Genomic DNA, 20100 nt, shown 5'->3' with positions numbered 1-20100 from the left:
TTTTTTAAATTGAGAAAATAAATTAAATGTATACAGGGATGGGCAAAAGTAGGTTTATAGTTGTAATACAAATAACTAATACATAATAATACAAGAACAAACTGTTTCACCTATTCACAACTGTAAACTTATTTTTGCCCACTGCTGTATGTATTATTATGTATTTATATGCTGTAAAATCTATTTACCACCCACTGCAAAGAAGTTGGTTGTATTTTTTTAAACAGTATTTCACAAGAATGGATGTAAGCAAATCTACTTATCCAGTTATAGCTTTGAATAAAAGAATTGAAAAAAATCTATTTACCTTAATAGCACTTATAGCTGTATCAAGTGTTGCCACCTCATGGTCTTTGTGGGTGCCAAATATCTTGTCAACAGCAGAAATTGGGCTTTTGCAGGTATAGCAATATGTGTCAATCTGGGACTTTTTCGGTTCCTTTTGCTCCTTCTCGGTTACTAACTCTGATGATAATTGGTCTTCTGTCCTCTCTTTGCCCAACTCTTTCTGTTCATCAGACATGCTTGGTTCCATCTCACTCACAAATTCATTCCCACTGATGTGTTCAAAGGATTCCCTTCCCTGAGATAACACATCTTCAGTGGTGGATTCTGAACACAGTTCTTCGGACAAAGTGTCTTGAGCAACTACTTCATAATTCAGGGATTCGGCAAATTCATATTCATCCTGAACAGGACTACTGCGTAGCCTATCTTCTCTTGGCTCGGGTGGGACCATTATTGTAGGTTCTACTTGCAGCGTTTCTTGAACACAAGTTGCCCCAGATGCAAAATCTTCCTCTGGGAAGGACACTTGTACCGGGACATTCAGACTGACCTCTGGATTTGCACTTGCTGCTTCATTACTCTGACTGCTTGTTTCATCTGCTCTCTGCAGAACATGAGGAGTGTCTTCAAATGGAACTGCATAGCTTACTTTCTGGGTAGTCACTCTGACTTCCTCAGTGATGGGAGCTTTCCTCTGTGTATCTACATTGTCAAGGGTCTCCACATGTTCTACTGATTCTCCTTCCCTGTAAGCGGCTTTCTGTTCCTCTTCCAGACTCTTTTCCCCCCAAATAGTTCCAAATCTCCCCCAAATTTCCCTTTCTGCTGCTATTGGTTGGTATGAATCATCCTTACCAACTGTTTTTTCTTCCAGGCCTTGGCCTTGGTCTTCTTCAGTTACAGATGTGTCATGGAGAATGTCATCTTTGAGTGTGTACTTCTCAAAATATATTCCTGTTCCATCATCAATGTCAGAATTTCTGCCTGAAAATGATGCCTCAGAATTCACACTGTCACCTTCAGAAGATGTCTCCCCTTCCTTCTTTTTCTCTCCAACTGCTTCTCCATACAGATCCTTATATAAAAATGCAAGTGCGGGTGGTTCCTCAAGAAGTTCAGGATTAACGGCTTTGGGAGTGGTAGGAAATATCTGGCTTCGTGACAAAACTCTTTCCTCTGCATCAAATAAAGGCATCCCAGGTGACTTTGAGTCCACATCTCTATCTGTGATCTTTGAAGCATCTCCGTCAGCTGATTGGTGGATAACCAAAGACTTTTGGGTCTCTGGGTGAGATAATTTGCTATAGTCCTTTTCCAATCCATAAAAACTTTCATCTAATTTCACCAAGTCATACTCATGTTCTAGGGCACCTTCTTCCAAACTTTCTGGGAAAGAGACAGTTTCTTCTGTAACTTCCTTTGAGAGTTTTACCTCAACATTTAATTTTCCTAGAGCTTTCTGTTTTTCTGGGTCTGGGGAAATGTTATAATCTATCAATGTATATTTTTCAAAATAATCCTCTTCACCAGGAATTGTGGGCTGATTAAAAGATAAATCAACAGTTTCTGAACCTGTGGATATCTTCTCTTCTGTTTTGTACGTTTCCTTTTGTTTATTTTCTTTCACTGATGTAACTTTTGTATCAGAATCTTCTAACTTACTCTTTAATGTTTCGGGGAGAACAACTGCCGCATGACTGTCAGGGAAGGGTAGAGTTTTAAATGATGTCTTCTCTTCCAAATATTCTAACTTGTCTTGCATTTGTTCACTTTCTTCCTGATCAACTGAAGAAATAAATGCAGGCGCATGAATATTCAATATCTCACAGCCTTCAGAAATGATACTGAAGGCAGTCTTTTGATCTTCTGAAAGTCCAGCTGGCTTACTAGTTGTGAATTCTTCAGGCTCCTCAGATATTTCTCTAGTAGAAACCATTCTATCAGCATTGGTTATTGATGCACTTGTTATAAATTGAGCATAGTTGCTGCTTGATGAAGGGGGTGGTTCATTTATATGGGCAGCTCCTACAGCCTCCACGTGTTGCTTTGAAACAAGTACAGATTGTTTAGACATTTCAGATGTTTGCTCTTTAGATGTTTGAATTGTATAGACTGTATGCCCATCTGGAGTCAATTCTTGTTTCTTCACTCTACTAATTTCTGGAGAAGCTCCTGAAATGAGTGTTTGTGGTTTCACAGATGACAACAAATATGGCGGTGTTTCTAAGCTCTTTGATTCATCCAAAGGGCGGTCTACAATCCTTTCAGATTCTTTAGATGGAGATCCTTGTTTTACACTATCTTTAGTGACATCTACTGAACTGCCTTTTGACAGCTCCAACACTGTGACTTGTCCCTTTTCTTCATTATGACTCGCCATACCCCTGCTTGATTTTTCCAATGCCAGATTTTCTTCCTTAGGAAAAGAGTGGCCATCTATTTCATCACGATAAGGAAGATCCACTGGAAGGAAAGTCTTGGTTTTCTCCACCAACACTTTACCTTCTTCTAATAGAGATGGCCGGATTTCTACTGCCTTTGTTTCCCTGATTTCTGGGTGAGCCTCTGAGATCGTGATTTCTGCTTGTTCAGTAGCTGATGTAGTTTCAACTGATAAAAATGGTTGGGTTTTACCCAAAGAATGAGTTAAAGAGATATCTGATTTTTCAGGCACAGTCCTGGCTACACTCACAGAATAAGGCTGAATCTCCTGCTGCTTCTTTCCTTCTGAAAATACTTGTAGCGGCTTTCCTTTTCCTTTCTCCTCCTCTATAATTTTGAGTCTTTCTTTGTGGTCTTCATTTTGATAGACTTGTGGGAGCACAGCAGCAGCTTTTGATTCTTCCAATTCAATTGGGAGAGATCCACGTGTAGCTGGTGCCTTTCCTACCTCACCATCTCTTAACTCTAATGGGGCTACCGTTTCTTGTTTTTCTGCCAGCACCTTCTTTTCTGCCAAGAAATAGGATCTGATTTCCAAGTTCTCTTTCTCCTCCATTGGGGTAACAGATCTGAGTTTTACTTCCTCTTCAGAAACTTCCAAAGAAGTAGGTTTTGGCCTTTCTTTCTTTAGTCTGTCCTCACCGAGATCGATTAAACTGCCTTTAGACTGTTCTACTGGCAAAATTATTGACTCTGGCTTGTCTGATTCCCTCATGACCCTTTTACTCGTGAAGCTAGAGGAAGCTGATTCTGGCTGTTGTGGCACCTCACCCACTGCCTCAAATGAAGAGAGTGAGTTTTCTTTTTGATCACCTCTTGGCTTTTCACTAAGAATAGAAATATTCCCTTTAGATGGAGAAGAGATTTCTGGCTTCTGGGCTTTTTTACTATCAGTGACATGAAGAGGAATAGCCTTTTTGTCTTCTTCCATACTGGATTTCTCACCCACAGGAGAAGACTGAATTTCCAAATGTTTCTCCCCATCAGCAGAAGTAAGTACTGAGTTTAGGTCCATCTTCTCTGAATACTCTAGGCTTTCTTTCTTTCCATGATCTTCACTAGACACTTCAAAGTTGGGTTTTGGCTGTTGTAAAACTTCTACATTTGATAAAAGTGTAGGTTTTACTTTAAAGTCTGGACCTTCACCAGATTTAACTAAAGTGCCTCTGGACTCCTCAGCACTTACGAGTTTTGCCTCTGGTAGCTGACGATCAGCTGGTTTCTCAGTTGCCTGAAAGTCAGCTGGAGCTGTGCCTTTAGGCTCTGTTACAGTCACTGCTTCTTCTAGAGAAGGACTTGGCTGAGTTTCTAAATCATCTTTTTCAGCAACTTGGTTATCCGCAGTGCCTGATCTAAAAAACCAATTGGACACCCATGATGTGAAGGATGAAATTCCTTTCTTTCTCTTTTCCTCAGAAAGGCCTGGTTTAGCTGCCTTTGGTTGCTCAGGCAGTTTTTGTGTCACCTCAGGTGATTCTGGAGGTCGGGGTTCTTTATTTTCTTGGCTTAAGGAGAGGGGCTTCATTTGTGTGGGTATTTTCATTTCAGATACTGGTTCCCCTCTCTCGTTAGCACTATCTACAACCTCTGACTGAAGCATTTTTGAATCTTCTAATGGCTTCTCTCCGGGTAGAGCAGATATAATCCCGTGTGCTGCTTGCTTGTTGCCCACTGCAGGTTCTGCACCTTCTGCTAGGAAAGGAGTTGCGTTGGCATGAGAGACCACAGTGTCTGATTTCACATGTTCTGTTGATGGGCCAGGCGCTGGTTTGGGAAGGATTCTTTCAGGAGGTAGTTTGACTTCTTCCTGGCTGTCTTCTTTGCAAGGCTGGGAAAATTCTCCATTTGCTTTCTCCAGTATCGAACTCTCATTCCTCACGAAAGCAAAGACCGGCTTCCTCTCTGCTTCATTTCTCTCCACATTTCCAGCTGGAACTAACGATTTTGGTTTGGGGGCCAGCTTTAGTTCTTCAGATGTTTTAGTGGATAAGGTCTCTACATCACCAGTGGGGATATCATGAGTAGATACTGGTTCTTGCACTGATAAATGGGGTTCTTCAGCAGAATGTGGCAGAGCCTGCTTTCCGATTTCACGTGGATGGTCTTTCTCTGATAGAGCAGCCTTGGGCAGCCCTGTCATCAGATCACTGCTGCCAGAGGAGCCCAGTGGCACCGATCCCAGGACTCCTTCTTCATGATGACTTGCCAAACCTCTTTCTGACATTTCCAGCATCCAGTTTTCATCCTCTGGAGAAATAAGGACTTCTTCCATTTGTGCTTCTTTAACATCTGCAGACTCAGTTGTCAAAAATGATTTTGATTCTTCCAAAGGCAAATTTTCTTTTACAATGGAACGCTGTTTAGTACCTAGATCTTGTTTACCCACAAAGGACGTACTTACATCAGGTAATTTAGCAGCATGATCTAAATGAAGCGTGTTTTCAAGTTTCTCTTGCTCCATGAGGAGGTCTGAAGAAGCAACCTTTGATGGTTCAGTTACAATCTGGGGTACAGGAAATGAACTTGTTTGGTCTATTTCTTCTTTTACTTTAGTTGCAGTATCTCCTGTCACTTGTGCCTTCAAATTTCCTGTTGGCAGTAATGAGCTTATTTCTTGTTTTTCTTCCTTTTTAAAGTCAGCGGAATGGTTCAACTCTTTTGATCCTTTTAAAGGAAAAGTATATGGCTGATGTTCTTCAAGGTTGTCTCTTTCAACTTGAGAGGTAAATGCCTCTTTTGAAGCTAAACTGACTGCCTTAGGAGAGACAGATATGATTTCTTGGTTCTGAGGTTCCTCCTTAAGGCATGATGAAACCTCTGAAATTTCAGACACTGTGGTCGACAGGTGAAGTTCCCTGTTTCCTTTTTCTCTTTCTCCACCGCTCCTAAGCTCAACAAGGCCCCTCTCTAAAACAGAATCTCCTGTTTCAGTTATGAGAGACTTTATTTGTTTTGTGTCTATCGATCCACTTTGCCTACCTAAATCACCGGTGATTTCCAACCCAACATTTGGTAACTCTGATACTCGGTGTGGCTTGTCTTTCTTCTCAGGTTGCAAAGAGAGCTCCCCCAGAGCAAGATCTTGTTTTTCTGACAGGAAATTGCCCTGAGGTGTAAAAGATGTCTCCATTGGCTGTTTGCTCTTATCATCAGTGAGGGTTGATAATGTTAGAGCTAAACCTTCTGACATTAAATTTTCCAACTCAGGAGAAAAACATGCCATTTTCTCAGTTTCACCTTTTGGAACTGCACGCTTGGGTGCAGGTGACACGTTTTGTGAGAAAGGAAGTTCAGTTTCTCTCTTCTGTATCTCACCATGTAGGTTGACCGAAAGCCCATGTTCGGGCCCTGACACCTCTGAGGCAGACACAGAATTCTTTTTCTGTGGTAAAGCTGAATGTTCAGAGTCAAGGACTGTAGAAAGTGAAAGATCTTGTTCGCTTTCCACCCGTGCTTCCTTAGATACATCTGCATGCTGAGAAGACAGTATTTTGGTTACTGGCAACCCAGGTTTAACTTCTTCAGTTTCTACCTTTGACAAAATAGAATGCTCCAGTATGCTTGGAGGTGAATCCAATTTAATTTCCTTCTCAGCTTCTGACCAAGCTGGATGTTTAGATTCAGCAGTTTCAGTGGCAGGAGGGCTAGCTTTGATTGGTACCTTTTCTTCTTCTTTAAGAAGTAAATGTTCACCCATAGATGTTACCAGTGGTGGCAAACCACTTCCTAATCCACTTTTTCCTACTTTTGAGACTGGATGTTCTATAGAGGTGGTAACAGATAACTCTGCTGGGATTTCTTCTTTTGCTAATTTGGTTAAGTTTGAATCATGCTTAGCTACAGAGGTTGTGGTTACTGAAGAACTGGGTTCAATTTCTTTCTTCATTTCATCTGACAAAGCTGAAAATTCTGGTGCAGATGGTTCACGTTCAACTTTCTGTTCTACTCCTGGTGAAGCTGAATATAATACTCTGGGTGGACCAGTTACTTTGGAGTCATGTTTCGCTTCTGTTTCCACTACGGATAAAATCTCAGGTCCAGATAAAGATGTTTCCTTTAGAGATGAATATGGTTTTATTACTTCAGGCTCATTCTCTGACAATAGTCCCTGTTCTAGTGTAGATGTCACAGTTGGAGCTACACTGAGTTTGACATCCTTCTTTGGCTCATCTACCAAGTCAGACACAACTGAATATGTCATTCCGGACTCTGGAACATTTGGAAGCTGAGGCTCCATTTCTTGATCCCGTGATACACATGCTGTAGTTTCTTGAGTATCGGGCACAATTTCTTCCTTACTTTTAACTTTTAACAAAGGCATCTGTTCCTTTGCAGCTTTCGGAGTGAGTGATGCTTTGGGTTCCTGTTCTTTCTTAAGTGCATGGACTGAATCAGGTGAATCTGAATATTGAGGTGAAGGTGAAACAGGTTTGGTTTCTTCCTTTGCCATGGATGATTGTGCAGAAACAGGTGAAGAAACAGGTGTTGTAGCTACTGATAAGCTAGTCTTAATTTCTTCCTTCTCCAGTTCACTGGTTGAATTTGGTGGAATCAGATTTTCAGACTTAGATTCTAAAAATGCTTGAGTCACCTGCTTCTGTACAGAAATGAGATATTCAGCTACAGATGTTGACACTGTTTGGGCATCTGCTTTATTTGTTATAGGTTGCAGACTGGAGTCTTCAGTTGCAGGCATCAGAGGGGAAGGTTCTGCTTGTTGCTTCAGTGATGAACTGAGATGCTCAGGTACTGGTGTAGCAGCTGTCAGTTCAATTTCTTCCCCACCTACTTCTGAAAAGCAGGAGTATCCTGAAGCAGATACCACAGTTAACAGTGAATCAGGCTCAATTTCATTTTTCTTTGTTTCTGGGATTCTGTATGGTGGGACTGAAACTTGTGATGCTGAGTCTGGAGAAAAAAATTCAGCTTCTTCAGTGTCTTCATCTGAAAAAATAGTGCGTTCCGATGGTGATGTTAAACATATTGGAGAATCATACTCAAGTTCCCTTTTCTCTGTTTCCTGACTTTCATAAGGTGGGAATGAGAACTCTGACACAAATGCAGAGTCTGGAGAAAAAGGTCCAACATCTTCTGGCTCTTCTTCTGAAAAATGCATGGGTGAGGAGGCATCTTTTAGATTTAAAGGTGAGCTGTGTACAAGTTCTTCCTCCTGTGATTCTGGTGTTACATAAGGCGGTACTGAAAATTCAGAAGCAGAGGTGGAAGATGGTGTGTACCGCTCCATTTCTACTGTTTCCTCTTCTGATAGGACCACATGTTCAGATGCGGTGGCTGAAAGCATTGGTGACTGGCACTCAGAAGTCACCTCAGTTGTGCCTGGGGGTAGAGAGTGTTCAGCCACAGATGCCACATCCGGGGAATATGGTCCAATGTCTTCTTTCTCCTCTTCTGACAGATTCATGTGCTCAGAAACACCTTTTGATTTTAAGGGGGACACACCATCAATTATTTTCTTTGAGGGTTCCTGCACTACATTTGGTGGAACTGTGTATTGGGAAGTCAATGTTGAATCTGGTGTGAAATGATGCTGACTTCCTAGGTCCTCTTCTGATAGGACAACATGTTTAGATGGAGTGGGAGAAAGTGGTGGGACTTGGTATTCAGAAGTCACCTCACTTGTGCCTGGGGTTAGCGAGTGTTCAGCCACAGATGCCACATCCGGGGAATATGGTTCAATGTCTTCTTTCTCCTCTTCTGACAGATTCATGTGCTCAGAAACACCTTTTGATTTTAAGGGGGACACACCATCAATTATTTTCTTTGAGGGTTCCTGCACTACATTTGGTGGAACTGTGTATTGGGAAGTCAATGTTGAATCTGGTGTGAAATGATGCTGACTTCCTAGGTCCTCTTCTGATAGGACAGCATGTTTAGATGGAGTGGGAGAAAGTGGTGGGACTTGGTATTCAGAAGTCACCTCAGTTGTGCCTGGGGGTAGGGAGTGTTCAGCCACAGATGCCATATCTGGGGAATATGGCCCAGTGTCTTCTTTCTCTTCTTCTGACAGAATCATGTGCTCAGAAACACCTTTGGATTTTAATGGGGACTTATGGTCAGAGTTCTCCAGTGACTCTCTTGTTGCCTGTGATGGAACTGAATATTCAAAAGCAGATGTGGAATCTGGTGTGTAAGGCTCACTTTCTGAGGCCTCTTCTCTGGACAGGACCGTGTGTTCCAACATAGCTGTCGAAAACAGTGGGGACTGGCAATCAGAAGTCTTCTCTGGTACAGATGGTGAGAGAGAGTGTTCAGATGTAGAGGCTGAAGGTGGGGAATGAGCCTCAAATGCCTCATTCTCTTCCTCTGACAAAACTGCTCGTTCAGCTGCTGCTTTTACATTGGATGGAGAAACTGGCTCAATTCCTTGCTTCTCTAGTTCATGGTTCATATCCTGTGGGATTGAATACTCTGATACGAAAGCAGAATCAGTAGAAACAGACTCATCTTCCTCTCTTTCTTCCTCAGACAAAGCAACATGTTCAGGTGTTGATGTTGTCGGTAATGGTAGAAGGGTCTCCTCTTCTTTCTGCTCCACTTCAGGGGCCAAACGTGGTAGGAAGACCTCCTCAGAAACAGATGGACTTTCTGGGTAATCAAGTTCTATGAGCTCTTCTTCCACTAAATCAGAATCTTCGGGTTCAGGGGTAGCAGCTATTGGTAGAGAAGTTTCTATTTCTTCAGAAACAAAACCAGATGGCTCAAATGCATTTTCTTCCTTCTCTCCTTTGACATCCAGTCTAGGTGGGGTCGGCTGTTTGGAGGCTGGTTCTGGCCTTTCTAGTGAAGTCAGGTCCAGCTCTTCTCTCTCTAGGCCCAAATCTCCCTGGGTGGATGCTGCTAGGCCTGGTGTCCCTGTTTCCAGAGAATCCTTCTCTGCCTCCAGTGAAATGGAATGGTCAGCAGAATACACATCTCCCGTCTTTACCTCATTCACTAAAGGTGGTAAGACCGAAGAGTCAGGCTCTGCAGTTACATTTTCTTGTGAATCAGACACAAATTCTCCCTCTGCTGTCTCCAGGAGCACAGCTTCAGCTGTCTTGGGGGTCAGGGAGGGAGGCTCCATTTCATGGGGCTTGGCTTCAATGCCTGGCTTTTGCAGCGCTGACGTGGGCGGACGGAGCTGTGCTTCTTGTCCTGCTGTGTCATCACCTGTGTGAGAGAAAACTGTCTGCTTGGTGGCAGAAGCGGCCTTTAGAGGAGAATCAGTGTAAATTTTCTTTTGATCTTCAAGACCGAACAAGGAGGTAAGGGACTTTGATCCTTTAGAGAGTGTGCCTCCCGGGGGTGAAGCAAGCTGTTTAACTTTATTGTCTTCTATGCTTTGGGCTACTAATTTGCCTGTTTTGGAAACTGTATTAGAATCACGGTTGCCCAAATCTGGCTCTAGACTAATAGATGCATCTTTCCCCTTCCTATAATGTATTTCTTTAATCACATAACCCTTTGGCAATGTTCCATAAAACTGTAAAGGAATTAACTCTTCTTTAACTGAATTAAACATCTTAATTTTATATTGTACTGTTCCTATATAGACTGGCCTTAACACGAGTGGCTTGTGTTCTTTGTATATTGCTCCAGTAATAGGAGGTGTGTTGGAGACGGTCTTCTTTTTTCTCATTTTATCGTAACTGCCACTAGAGAATGTCTCTTTCTGGGTGTTAAGTACCTGGCTTTCTGATGTTAAAGGATTATCTTTTTTGTTTGCTGTGGCATCTTGGGATTCAAAAGAATTTCTTTTTTTGTTGCTTTTCCGACGCAAGGATGGTGAGCCACGCTTTGACTTCTGAGTTCTTCTCCGAACCTTTTTAACTTCGTCCACAATAAAGGAAACATTCCCTGCAGAAGAATTCATAGTCGACCCCTCCAGACTACACACACCGGAAGTCTGACTTTCTCCCGAAGCCCAGGGAGTAGAAGACCTGCTTGAATTGGTCTCCCAGGTTATTCCACTGTCTTCCCGTTGTACTGTCACCATGGAAAAGGAGGGGTCTGATATGATGCACTTCTGCTTGGTGTTGCCCTCTTCATCCTGGTCTGATAACCTACAGTAAATAATAACATTAATGATTACATATACTATAATAAAAGTAACACTATTTAATCACTTGTTATAGTAATAAGTAAATATCATGCCTTTTTGACATAAAGTATTAATATGAAATTAAAATAGAGATAAATATCACCATCCATATCAAAAAAAGAGAAGTATACAAAATAAAGTTTTAAAATTGTCCAATACAATAACACATCCTGGGCTGGAATGAATTGGTATTCCCCAACTCAAAAAAAGCTAATTAAATTCATCACCTCCTTTATCAAAATTACCTCCTGACCCTGACCTCCCACGGCTCATCCAATCACTCAGGCTCACTCTAGTGCCCTGGACCTTCGTCCTGGCTCTTGAATCTGTGCCCTCTCTGTTCCTACGCCACCCGGATCCAGCTTTTTAAAAGTACATCGCCTCTAGACGATCACATTAGCTTCCTAACAGGTGGGCTAGTATCACGTTTTCCTCTTACCTTCTCCCACACTCAACTCATCCTGCCCTTCTTCCAGACCAGCTTTACTAAAAATTTTCATCATACCACCTGCAAAAACTTCAACAAATTCTTTATACCTATAGGGGAAAGAGGTTCAAAATCTTTAGTTCTTTGATTCCCAGCTGACTTTATTTCCAAATGCTCACCTCCATCCTACCCCTACATGACACCTTTTTGTTTTAACTCTAAAATTTGCCATCCAGCAAATGTATTGTGGGAACTCTGAGTCGGGGCCATAAAATGAAAACCCATCACAGACTATAGGGCAATCACAAACAATGTCAGCCCACTGTGCTGCACTTTCCTCGTCTCTAAATCAGCGGTAGTAACAGAACCTACTTGGTGAGGTCAATGTGAGAATTAAATTAGTTCATGAAATGCTTAGGAAATGTGCCTGGCACGAAGTTAGTGCACAATAAACATTATCTGTAATCAGACTTTCCATACAATCCCTGGCCTAGAGACAAAATGTACATTTTCAACCGCTAGAGGTATTTGAAAAGGTGTCTCACTTGACTGTCCCCATATCCTATCAAGAGATGGCTGTCTCCTGCTGCCCTGTCACCTGCCGTCTCAGGCTCTGCCACACTCTTCTCTGGATTTCCTTACACCTCCTCCCCCTCTGTGCTCATGCTGTTCCTCCATTTCCAATGCTTATCCCCCACCTTACTCCACCTTTTCTGTCTATGTAGAGTCTATCTACTCTTCAAGGTCTAAACAATCCTAGCTATAAAACTTAAAGAGTACACTGACTTTCTTGCTTACTGTGAACCCTTCCTAATTGTTTCGATTAACAGTCTACTCCCCTTTCTTAAATTTCAGACTTTGCAGTCTGCTGTGAAGGGCTGGGGACTACTGACTCCCTGGTTTCCTTAGCTCTCACCACGACCAAGGAGAGCCTGGGGCAGCTAGAGTCCCTGGGCCACCAGTTGTCCCCAGCAAGCAGCCTCATCCATTTGCCCCAATGTGCTATAAATAATATCATTTTCTTTACAGGCCATGAAAGAAAAGGCCTGAAAAGCAGTGGGAAGAACTGATTCCTTCATTTCCCTGGCAACTCTGCTCTTACTTATTTGCCTTGGTATTAAACTACTGAACTTAATTAGGAATGAATACCTTTTCTTGGTTCTGGACTGAATCTCATTTTAAAATGGCTTTTGGTTTTGGGTTTCAGGCTCTTTTACATACCTGTAATTGAAGTTATTCCTCACAATTTTCAATTCCTACTCCTTCTCTCATCTATTTAACGTAACACAAGCACAATGAAATTAAAAATTAAGGTTATCTGGAAAATCAGCATTTTGAATGTCTACGATCGTAATAGTATTACAAAAGCAGTTATACATTCAATTTAGTGCTAATTATTGATTGAATGTACTCAACCAGAGTAGTTTTCATTAGTAGCTGGAGTGAGCTCATGAATGCTTAGCAGACAGAATACCCATAAGAAGACAGAGCTACTCAGGTGGGTTCATCAATCATTTGCTTATTCATTCACTCATTTCTCTCTTCATTGAGTGTACTTTTAGTGAGTTTGAATACTAGAAACACAAATACAAAGATACAGAGTCTTCTCTAAAGAAATTCAAAATCCAAACAGGGAGACAGAACTAAACAATTAACCTGGTGTGTTAAGTACTGTTACAGAAGATAGGCAAGATACAGTGAGAATATAAAAAAGGGAACACTTCACAAAGGAAAGATTCTTGACTTGGACTTTGAAAAAGAAACAGGAGTTTGCAAATGGATGAGGAGTGGAGGTGGTGTAAGGATGGGGAGGTCATTCCAGAAAAATGTCACAGAATATGCAAAATGTGCATAAGAATATATCAGTCTGGCTCACTAAGAAAACCAAAGTATTTTGGGATGTCTGGATTATTGGAGAAGGAATGGAATGCAAGAATGACAGAGCCAACAAGAATCAGAGAATGACTATATTAGCATGTGTAAAACTATTACCCATGTATTCACATTACACTCAGTCTAAAGAAACGATTTCCCTTAATAGGAGAGAAACGGTTCCCAAATTCAGACATGTGTTTCTTATTCAGGAACACAAGCATTCTCATCTACGCAAAAATGCATCAACTTTTCATAACTAATGGATATTGGCTGTGAATATGATCGCTTTCGTTTTCCCCTTATTTACAGAGAGCCACCTTTTGATTATTAATTGGCTTCCCATGTAGATTTATCTATGTGGAGTGAGGATGAAAGACTGTCTTTATTGTTGAAGTCATCTGGACCTGTAGTCTTCTTTGTGGTAGGGTTTTTAATTAGCAATTTAATTTAATAGTTATGCAACAACTTAGAATTTTTATTTATTTTTGTGCCTTTTTTGGTATGCTGTATTTTTTAAACAAGTGACCTATTTAATCTAAAAATTTTAAAAAGACATTAGAGTAAATATTTTCATAATCTCCTTTTAGGATTTTTAACATTTTTGTAAGATCTAAAATTTTATCCATATGAAAAAAATTTCATTTCCAATATTTGTCGAGTCTTCTCTTAAAAAAGAGAAAAAAGTATGGCCAGGGTTTATCATTGGATTTTTTTTTCAAATAAAATTTGGCTTTATTGATTTTTCCTACATCATAAATATTTGTTATTTCTTTTCTTAAACTTTCTTTGGATTAAATTTACAGTTACTTTTCTACCTTCTTGAGATAGAGTCTTACATCATGAATTTGCACCTTTCTCTTTTTCTAACTTATGAATTTAAGGCCATGTACTTCTCTTCAAGTGAAGATTTAAATGTTTCAGATAAAAAGTTGGTACATAGTATTTTTATTATTATTCATGTCAAAATATTTTGAATTTCCATTTTGACTTTTTATCTGACCCAGAGATTACTTTAAAATATATTTCTCAATTTTAAAATACTTGGAAATCTTCCTAGTTATCTGTTTGTTAGTGCGTTCTAATTTAATTGTACTGCAGCCAGAGAATTAATTTTATATTAAGTCATACTTTGAAATTTGTTGAGGTTTGCTTTGTAACTATATGTCCAAGTTGTGTGTTTTTAAAAAGTACTTATGTATTCTTGAGAATTACGTACTCTGTAGTTGTTAAGCAATGTTCTATATTTGTCAAGTAACTCAGATTTCTTAGTTGTGTTATTCAAATCTTTTTTATCTTTAGTGATTTTTTGGTCTGCTTGTTCTATCAGTTACTAAAAGAAACTTGCAGCATTTATATTATAATTATGAATTTGTCTCTCTTTATAGTTTTGTTAATACTTGATTTACATATTTTGAAACTATATTATTAACTATAAGTAAATTTGGAATAGTACTGTTTTTCTGAAATTTTAAACTTTTTAATCACTTTATTAATTTTTATTTTTTAATAAAGATCATCAAAATCATATATAAATATAGTTTAAAAAGCAGGTGGTCACACTACCAAGAAAGTGAAAAGGTAACCAACAAAACAGAGAAAATATTTGTAAATCATATACTTGATCAGAGTGTAGTATCCAGAATACATAAATAATTCATATAACTCAACAATGTGAAGAGAAATAATCCAGTTAAAAAATAGGTAAAGGCCACAAACATTTATCTAAAGAAAATATAGAATGGTTAATAAGCACAACATTATGAAATGCCCTTTTATCTGTAAATGAAATTTTTTGCCTAACTATACTTTGATACTAATAAAGCTTTGCTTTGCTATTAATAGAGCTACATCAGCTTGGTTTTGACAGTTTGCCTGGTATATCTTTTCACGTTTTTACTCGTGGCCTTTCTGTATCCTTATATTTCAGACGTGACGCTTATAAGCAGCATAAAGATGTTTAAATTCAACTCTGCGATTTAAACGGAGCACTTAGTTCCTTTAAACTTACTGCAATTACCATATATTTGGACTTAAATCCTCTTTTTACTTGCTTTCTATTTGTACTACCTACTCTAATTCCTTTCCCCCTCCTTATTTGCCTTATGTTGTGCGGGGGCGACTTTCCTTACAAGTCCCCCAGTCTGCCACGGGTGAAAGTAAACATGACAAGACATGATCTGCTTGGGGAAGAGAGGTGGCTGATCCTTTAAGAGGGAAGGGCCATGAGCTGTGACCAGTTTTTCAGGGGAAAAAGGCCTTGAGCCCCCTCCTCCAGGGACTTTTATTGGATTGTAATACACAGGAATACAGGCCGGCAAGGATCAAACAGTAGATAACATTTCAAAGATATCTGAGGACTTAGTCGGAGTCAGTGTCTGTCAGGAAAGGGGGTTTTGCAGAAACTTTGGGAGACACACTCATTTCCTGCTTGGACCCTTATCATATGAATGAAAGCACTCTTAGCAGAGCAGATTTCACAGGTTTTTCAGGAATTCTTTGTGATGCCAGATTTTTCCCCTGGACACGCTCTAGCAAGGCAAGGAGCTGCACCCCTCCCCATCAGGTATTCAGGCTTAAGGGGATTAGAGCCAGGAAGTGCTTCTCTCAGAGCACATGGGGACTCAGACTATGTCACATGGCCAGGGGGCAATGGTCTATTGCTTGCTCTTTGTTGCAGCACCCCATCCCCCGTCCAGTCCTTCCACGAAGGCCTCCCAACTGGTTGAGTCTGGCTTAGGTTGCTCCCTGCTGTGAGGAGACTTACCCATCAGAGACTTCTGACCATGCTTTGGGGGCACAGAGGAAACTGAGGTAGCATTTGCTACTAGAGACAAGCCTTGTCTCCTGTGGCTCAAAGTCCGGAGGTCACTTGCTCATCCTTAGCCACAGAGGGTAGAGCTACAATTCCTGAAACCAGGCGGAGCAGTCCACAACAATTTTGGATTGAATGTTTTTATTCCGTCTCCCCCCTCTACTGGCTTGGCAGTTACATTTGACTATTTTTTTAGTGACCACCCTAGAGATTACAAGTATTCTTGATTCATTAATGTCTAATATAAATTAGTATATCTACCTCTTCCAGGACAACACAAGAACATTCAATCACTTTAATGTCAACTTCCATGCTATTGTAATTGTGTATTTTAATTCTATAAATGTTCTAAATCTCATGAACATAATTTTATTGTTTTAAACTGCCAATATTCATTTACATTTACCTATGTTTACCGAAAAGAAGATTCATCTTTTTATTGTGTTTCATTCCTTCCAGATTTAATCTGGAATCACTTTCCTCCTCCCTGAAGCATTGCCTTTACTATTTCCTTTAGTGTGAATCTGCTAGTGACAAATTCTATTTTTTTCTTAAAAATATTTTAAACCTCTATTCTTGAAGAATACTTTCTTAGGATACAAAGGTCTAGGTCAGCAGGTATTTCTCTTGACATTTTAAAGATATCACTGTATTCTTTCTCCTGTCGTTTGGCTAATAAATCAGCTATCAGTGTAGTGCTGCCTTTCTAAAGCTGGTCCGGATCATTCCCCCTACCACCCAGCGATTTTTAGGGCCCTGTTGTCTTCAGGTTTTAGAAGTTTTAGTATCATGTGCTTAGAAATCTTCCTGCTTAAAGTTAGTATGGCTTCTTAAGTCTGTACATGGGTGTTTTTTCATCATCTTTAAGAAATTATCACTTAGGCATACTCTGTTCAAATATTGCTTCTGTCACTTACTTGTCTATCTTTTCTCCTCTTTTGAGAGACAAATTTTTTATAGATTATAATTTGTCACTTTGTCCCATCAGTGCTTTATTTAGGTATTTCTTCCAACCTATATCTAGTAAAAATTCTGTCTTTGATTATATGTTAACTCTACCAAAATCATCAAATGTGCTTTTTTTGTCATTGTACTTTTCAGTTCTAGAATTTCTATTCTTTTTAAAAAAGATTTTATTTATTTTTAGAGACAGGGGAAGGAAGGGAGAAAGAGAGGCAGAGAGACATCAATGTACTAGAGATACACAAATCAGTTGCTTGTTGCACATGCCCAACCTGGGACCTAGCCTGCAACCCAGGCACGCGCCCTGGGAATTGAACTGGTGAAGTTCACCAGTTCAATGAGGCTTGAATCAACTGAGCCACACCAGCCAGGGTTAGAATGTCCATTGTTTGAATTGTTTCCAGTTCTCTGAGAGAGTTCCCAAGCATGTTTTTCATTCCCAAATCCCCTCCCCCTCTAAGTTATGCGTTACATAGCTCCACCCCCTCTGAGAACCCTTCCCTTTCCATAGCCGTCCAGCTCTACCTCAGTAAGTATGACTTCAGATGAGAGCTGCAAGGGCCCATGTGCTCCGCTACTTCTCCATTTCTAAATTTTCCCAGTAAACTCTAACTCATGTTTGCATTGTGCGACACAGTAATGCGTATGTCCCCACTGCTATGACTAGTGGGTAGGGAATGTGATAATGTCTGAATGGTGTTTAGTATACTTGCTGGTAGTAATTCCTATATCCTACTGTTAAATCGACATTATATATTCTAAATTCCTATTTTTGTGAGCTGTATTAGTATAAATCAGTTCTCAAGAGATGAATTTCATTACATGTGCTGGAAAAATCTAACTTCTGAAGCTTCAAAATGAAGTATCAGGTCCTAGAATATGATGACCAGATTTAAAAAAAAAAAATCCCTATTTCTTGTTTAAGTAAGGATCACCCTCCCTAGATACACCCTCTCTCTTTATTTCACTTAGCTGAAACAGAGACCAGTAACTCATTGAAAATTAAATCATTAATCATGGATAGAAAGAGCCTTGATTCTATATTTGTCACTTTATAAGTGAAAGAAAAAAACAGATAAAGTGAATATGTATAGATAACATGACATTAAAGTGCCTTGTGGGATTATAATTATGAACAGTAGTTTTGATTTGCATATTGCTTTATTCTACTCTCCAACAGTCACAGTATACCAACCAGAGTGTACCAAAAAAACAAGAACATAGGTAGTGTTTTTCCCGACTAAATCTATTAAAGTTCATTAAATATCAATTACTATAAAGTAGCAACAAAGTAACATATGATTCTGCTTATACTGTAAACTTTGAACATGTTTTTAATGCATAAAACGCCAAGCAAACTTGTGATCTTATAATACAAATTGTTACTGTTTTATATAGGCCTTTAAATAAAACCAAGAGTTCTTAAAAGCATAATCATTAATTCTACAATATTTCAACATGAATTAATTGAATCCTTATATCTTCAGCAGAAAATTAATCATATGTACTACTGAACAAAAGTACTATAAAGTAGCTTAGGTTAAAAGGTGCTTGCTCATAAACCATTAGAGAATTAAGAAAAATATTCATGTAACTGTAAATGAAAAATTATGATGTTGTATTATGATACACTAATATAAAGTACTTGTGCCCTGGCTGGTGTGGCTCAGTGGAGTGAGCCCCGGTCTGTGAACCAGAGGGTTGCTGGTTTGGTCCCAGTCAGGGAACGTGCCTGGGTTGCGCACCAGGTCTCCAGAACCAGGGTACTCAAGTGGCAACCACACATTGATGTTTCTCTCCCTCTCTCCCTCCCTTCTCTCTAAAAATCAATAGATAGAATCTTTAAAAATATATAATTTTTAAAAAGCTTAATATAAAGTACTTGTTTTGTAGATATACTAAAGACCACAGGCATTCATTGTGAATGGGAAGAATAATTATCTTATTTTCACACTGACCAGACACTTCATAAACCTGGAAGTTAGGGCTCTCTACTAGAAACCCAGTTACCTGCCTAGCTTTACCTTCCACTCTTCCCCTTTACAAACCCTGTGCTCCAGCCAAACATCAGCCTTACCTCTCATGTTTTTGCTTCCATCCTTCACTTCACTCAGAATAAATCATCCCTGTGTATCCTAACTTTATACTACTCAGAGACCAGCTCATACATCAACTTCCATGTAGCCATCACTGGTGCTGTAAACCAAAAGTAATTTTCTTCCCCTGAATGTCTGGAATGTTAATGTATTCTTTCCTAAGGCTTTTACCACCCTATGGGGGAGTTATTTTTACATATATCATCGCTACACCACAAGGCTGTAAACCACCTGTGAGCAGGGGTCACGCCGTCTAGCGGTTCTTTTAAGGACTCTCCTCTTACGAAGTCTTCCCACAACATTCACCTTGATTTTCAGGGGAATGACTCTTCACTTTGGCACACATATTTCACCAGCTTGGTAACATTTAATTAAATCGTGTAATAACAATAACTAGTGTAACTACTGTAAAAGGTTTGGGAATAATCACAACTGACCCTTAGTAACAATGCAACTCAAAATAACAGGTATTATTAGGCAGCAGCCTGCATAGGGAGTGACTATCTTGCCTTGGGCATCAGTCTGTTTCACAGAGAAAATAGGGAGTTTTGACTATTCCGTCAATTAGGTTTAGTGGAAAGTAGTTTAAAAAACGTATATCATTTTCTGTGTGCATTTTTAGTTTCCATTCATTAGCACTTATACCCATGGAATTTTTGTTTCAGGAGAAGTTCAAAACTGCCAGACTTTTTTTCAACCATCATTGACTTTCAATTGATTTCAAATTAAAGCCTAAAGTTAAGATTCATTGACTGAACTCTGTGTACTAGGCACTGTGTTAGGCAGGATTTTTTTTTATAGTAAAGATAACCACATGTGCCAAATTTTCTATAAGATCTTGCCAATTAACCAAGAGTAAATTGGTTAACTTCAGAGTAACCAATTTCTGAGTCAAATCTGACTCACTAGTCAAATCTGAGCTATAGATTTGTGGTAGAACTACAAATTAATTTTTTCTTATTTTATTCTTTGAAAACTAGGATGTGTTTGCATGTTGCCACTAGAGGCAACTCCACAGTAAAGCAAATGAGATCCTCACCTAAGCCCTTACCTGTACAAGAGCTTTGCTACACACAGTCCACCAACTCCCAACCCA

General features: G+C 39.6%; 1 protein-coding gene across 1 annotated transcript in view; it reads right to left on the bottom strand.

Moving 5' to 3' along the window:
- CMYA5 (cardiomyopathy associated 5) overlaps positions 1-20100 on the bottom strand; it is a 92037-nt gene that overhangs the window by 45092 nt on the left and 26845 nt on the right. Inside the window, exon 2 of the mRNA XM_037032316.1 lies at positions 308-10793. Coding sequence (XP_036888211.1) covers positions 308-10793 — 10486 coding nt within the window. The remainder of the gene's footprint in view (positions 1-307; positions 10794-20100) is intronic.

Source organism: Sturnira hondurensis, unplaced genomic scaffold (assembly GCF_014824575.4).
Source record: "Sturnira hondurensis isolate 20B ecotype Veracruz unplaced genomic scaffold, ASM1482457v3 Scaffold0021354, whole genome shotgun sequence".
Taxonomy (NCBI): domain Eukaryota; kingdom Metazoa; phylum Chordata; class Mammalia; order Chiroptera; family Phyllostomidae; genus Sturnira; species Sturnira hondurensis.
The sequence above is the reverse complement of the archived record's forward strand: the minus strand, read 5'-3'. Positions and strand labels throughout refer to the sequence as shown.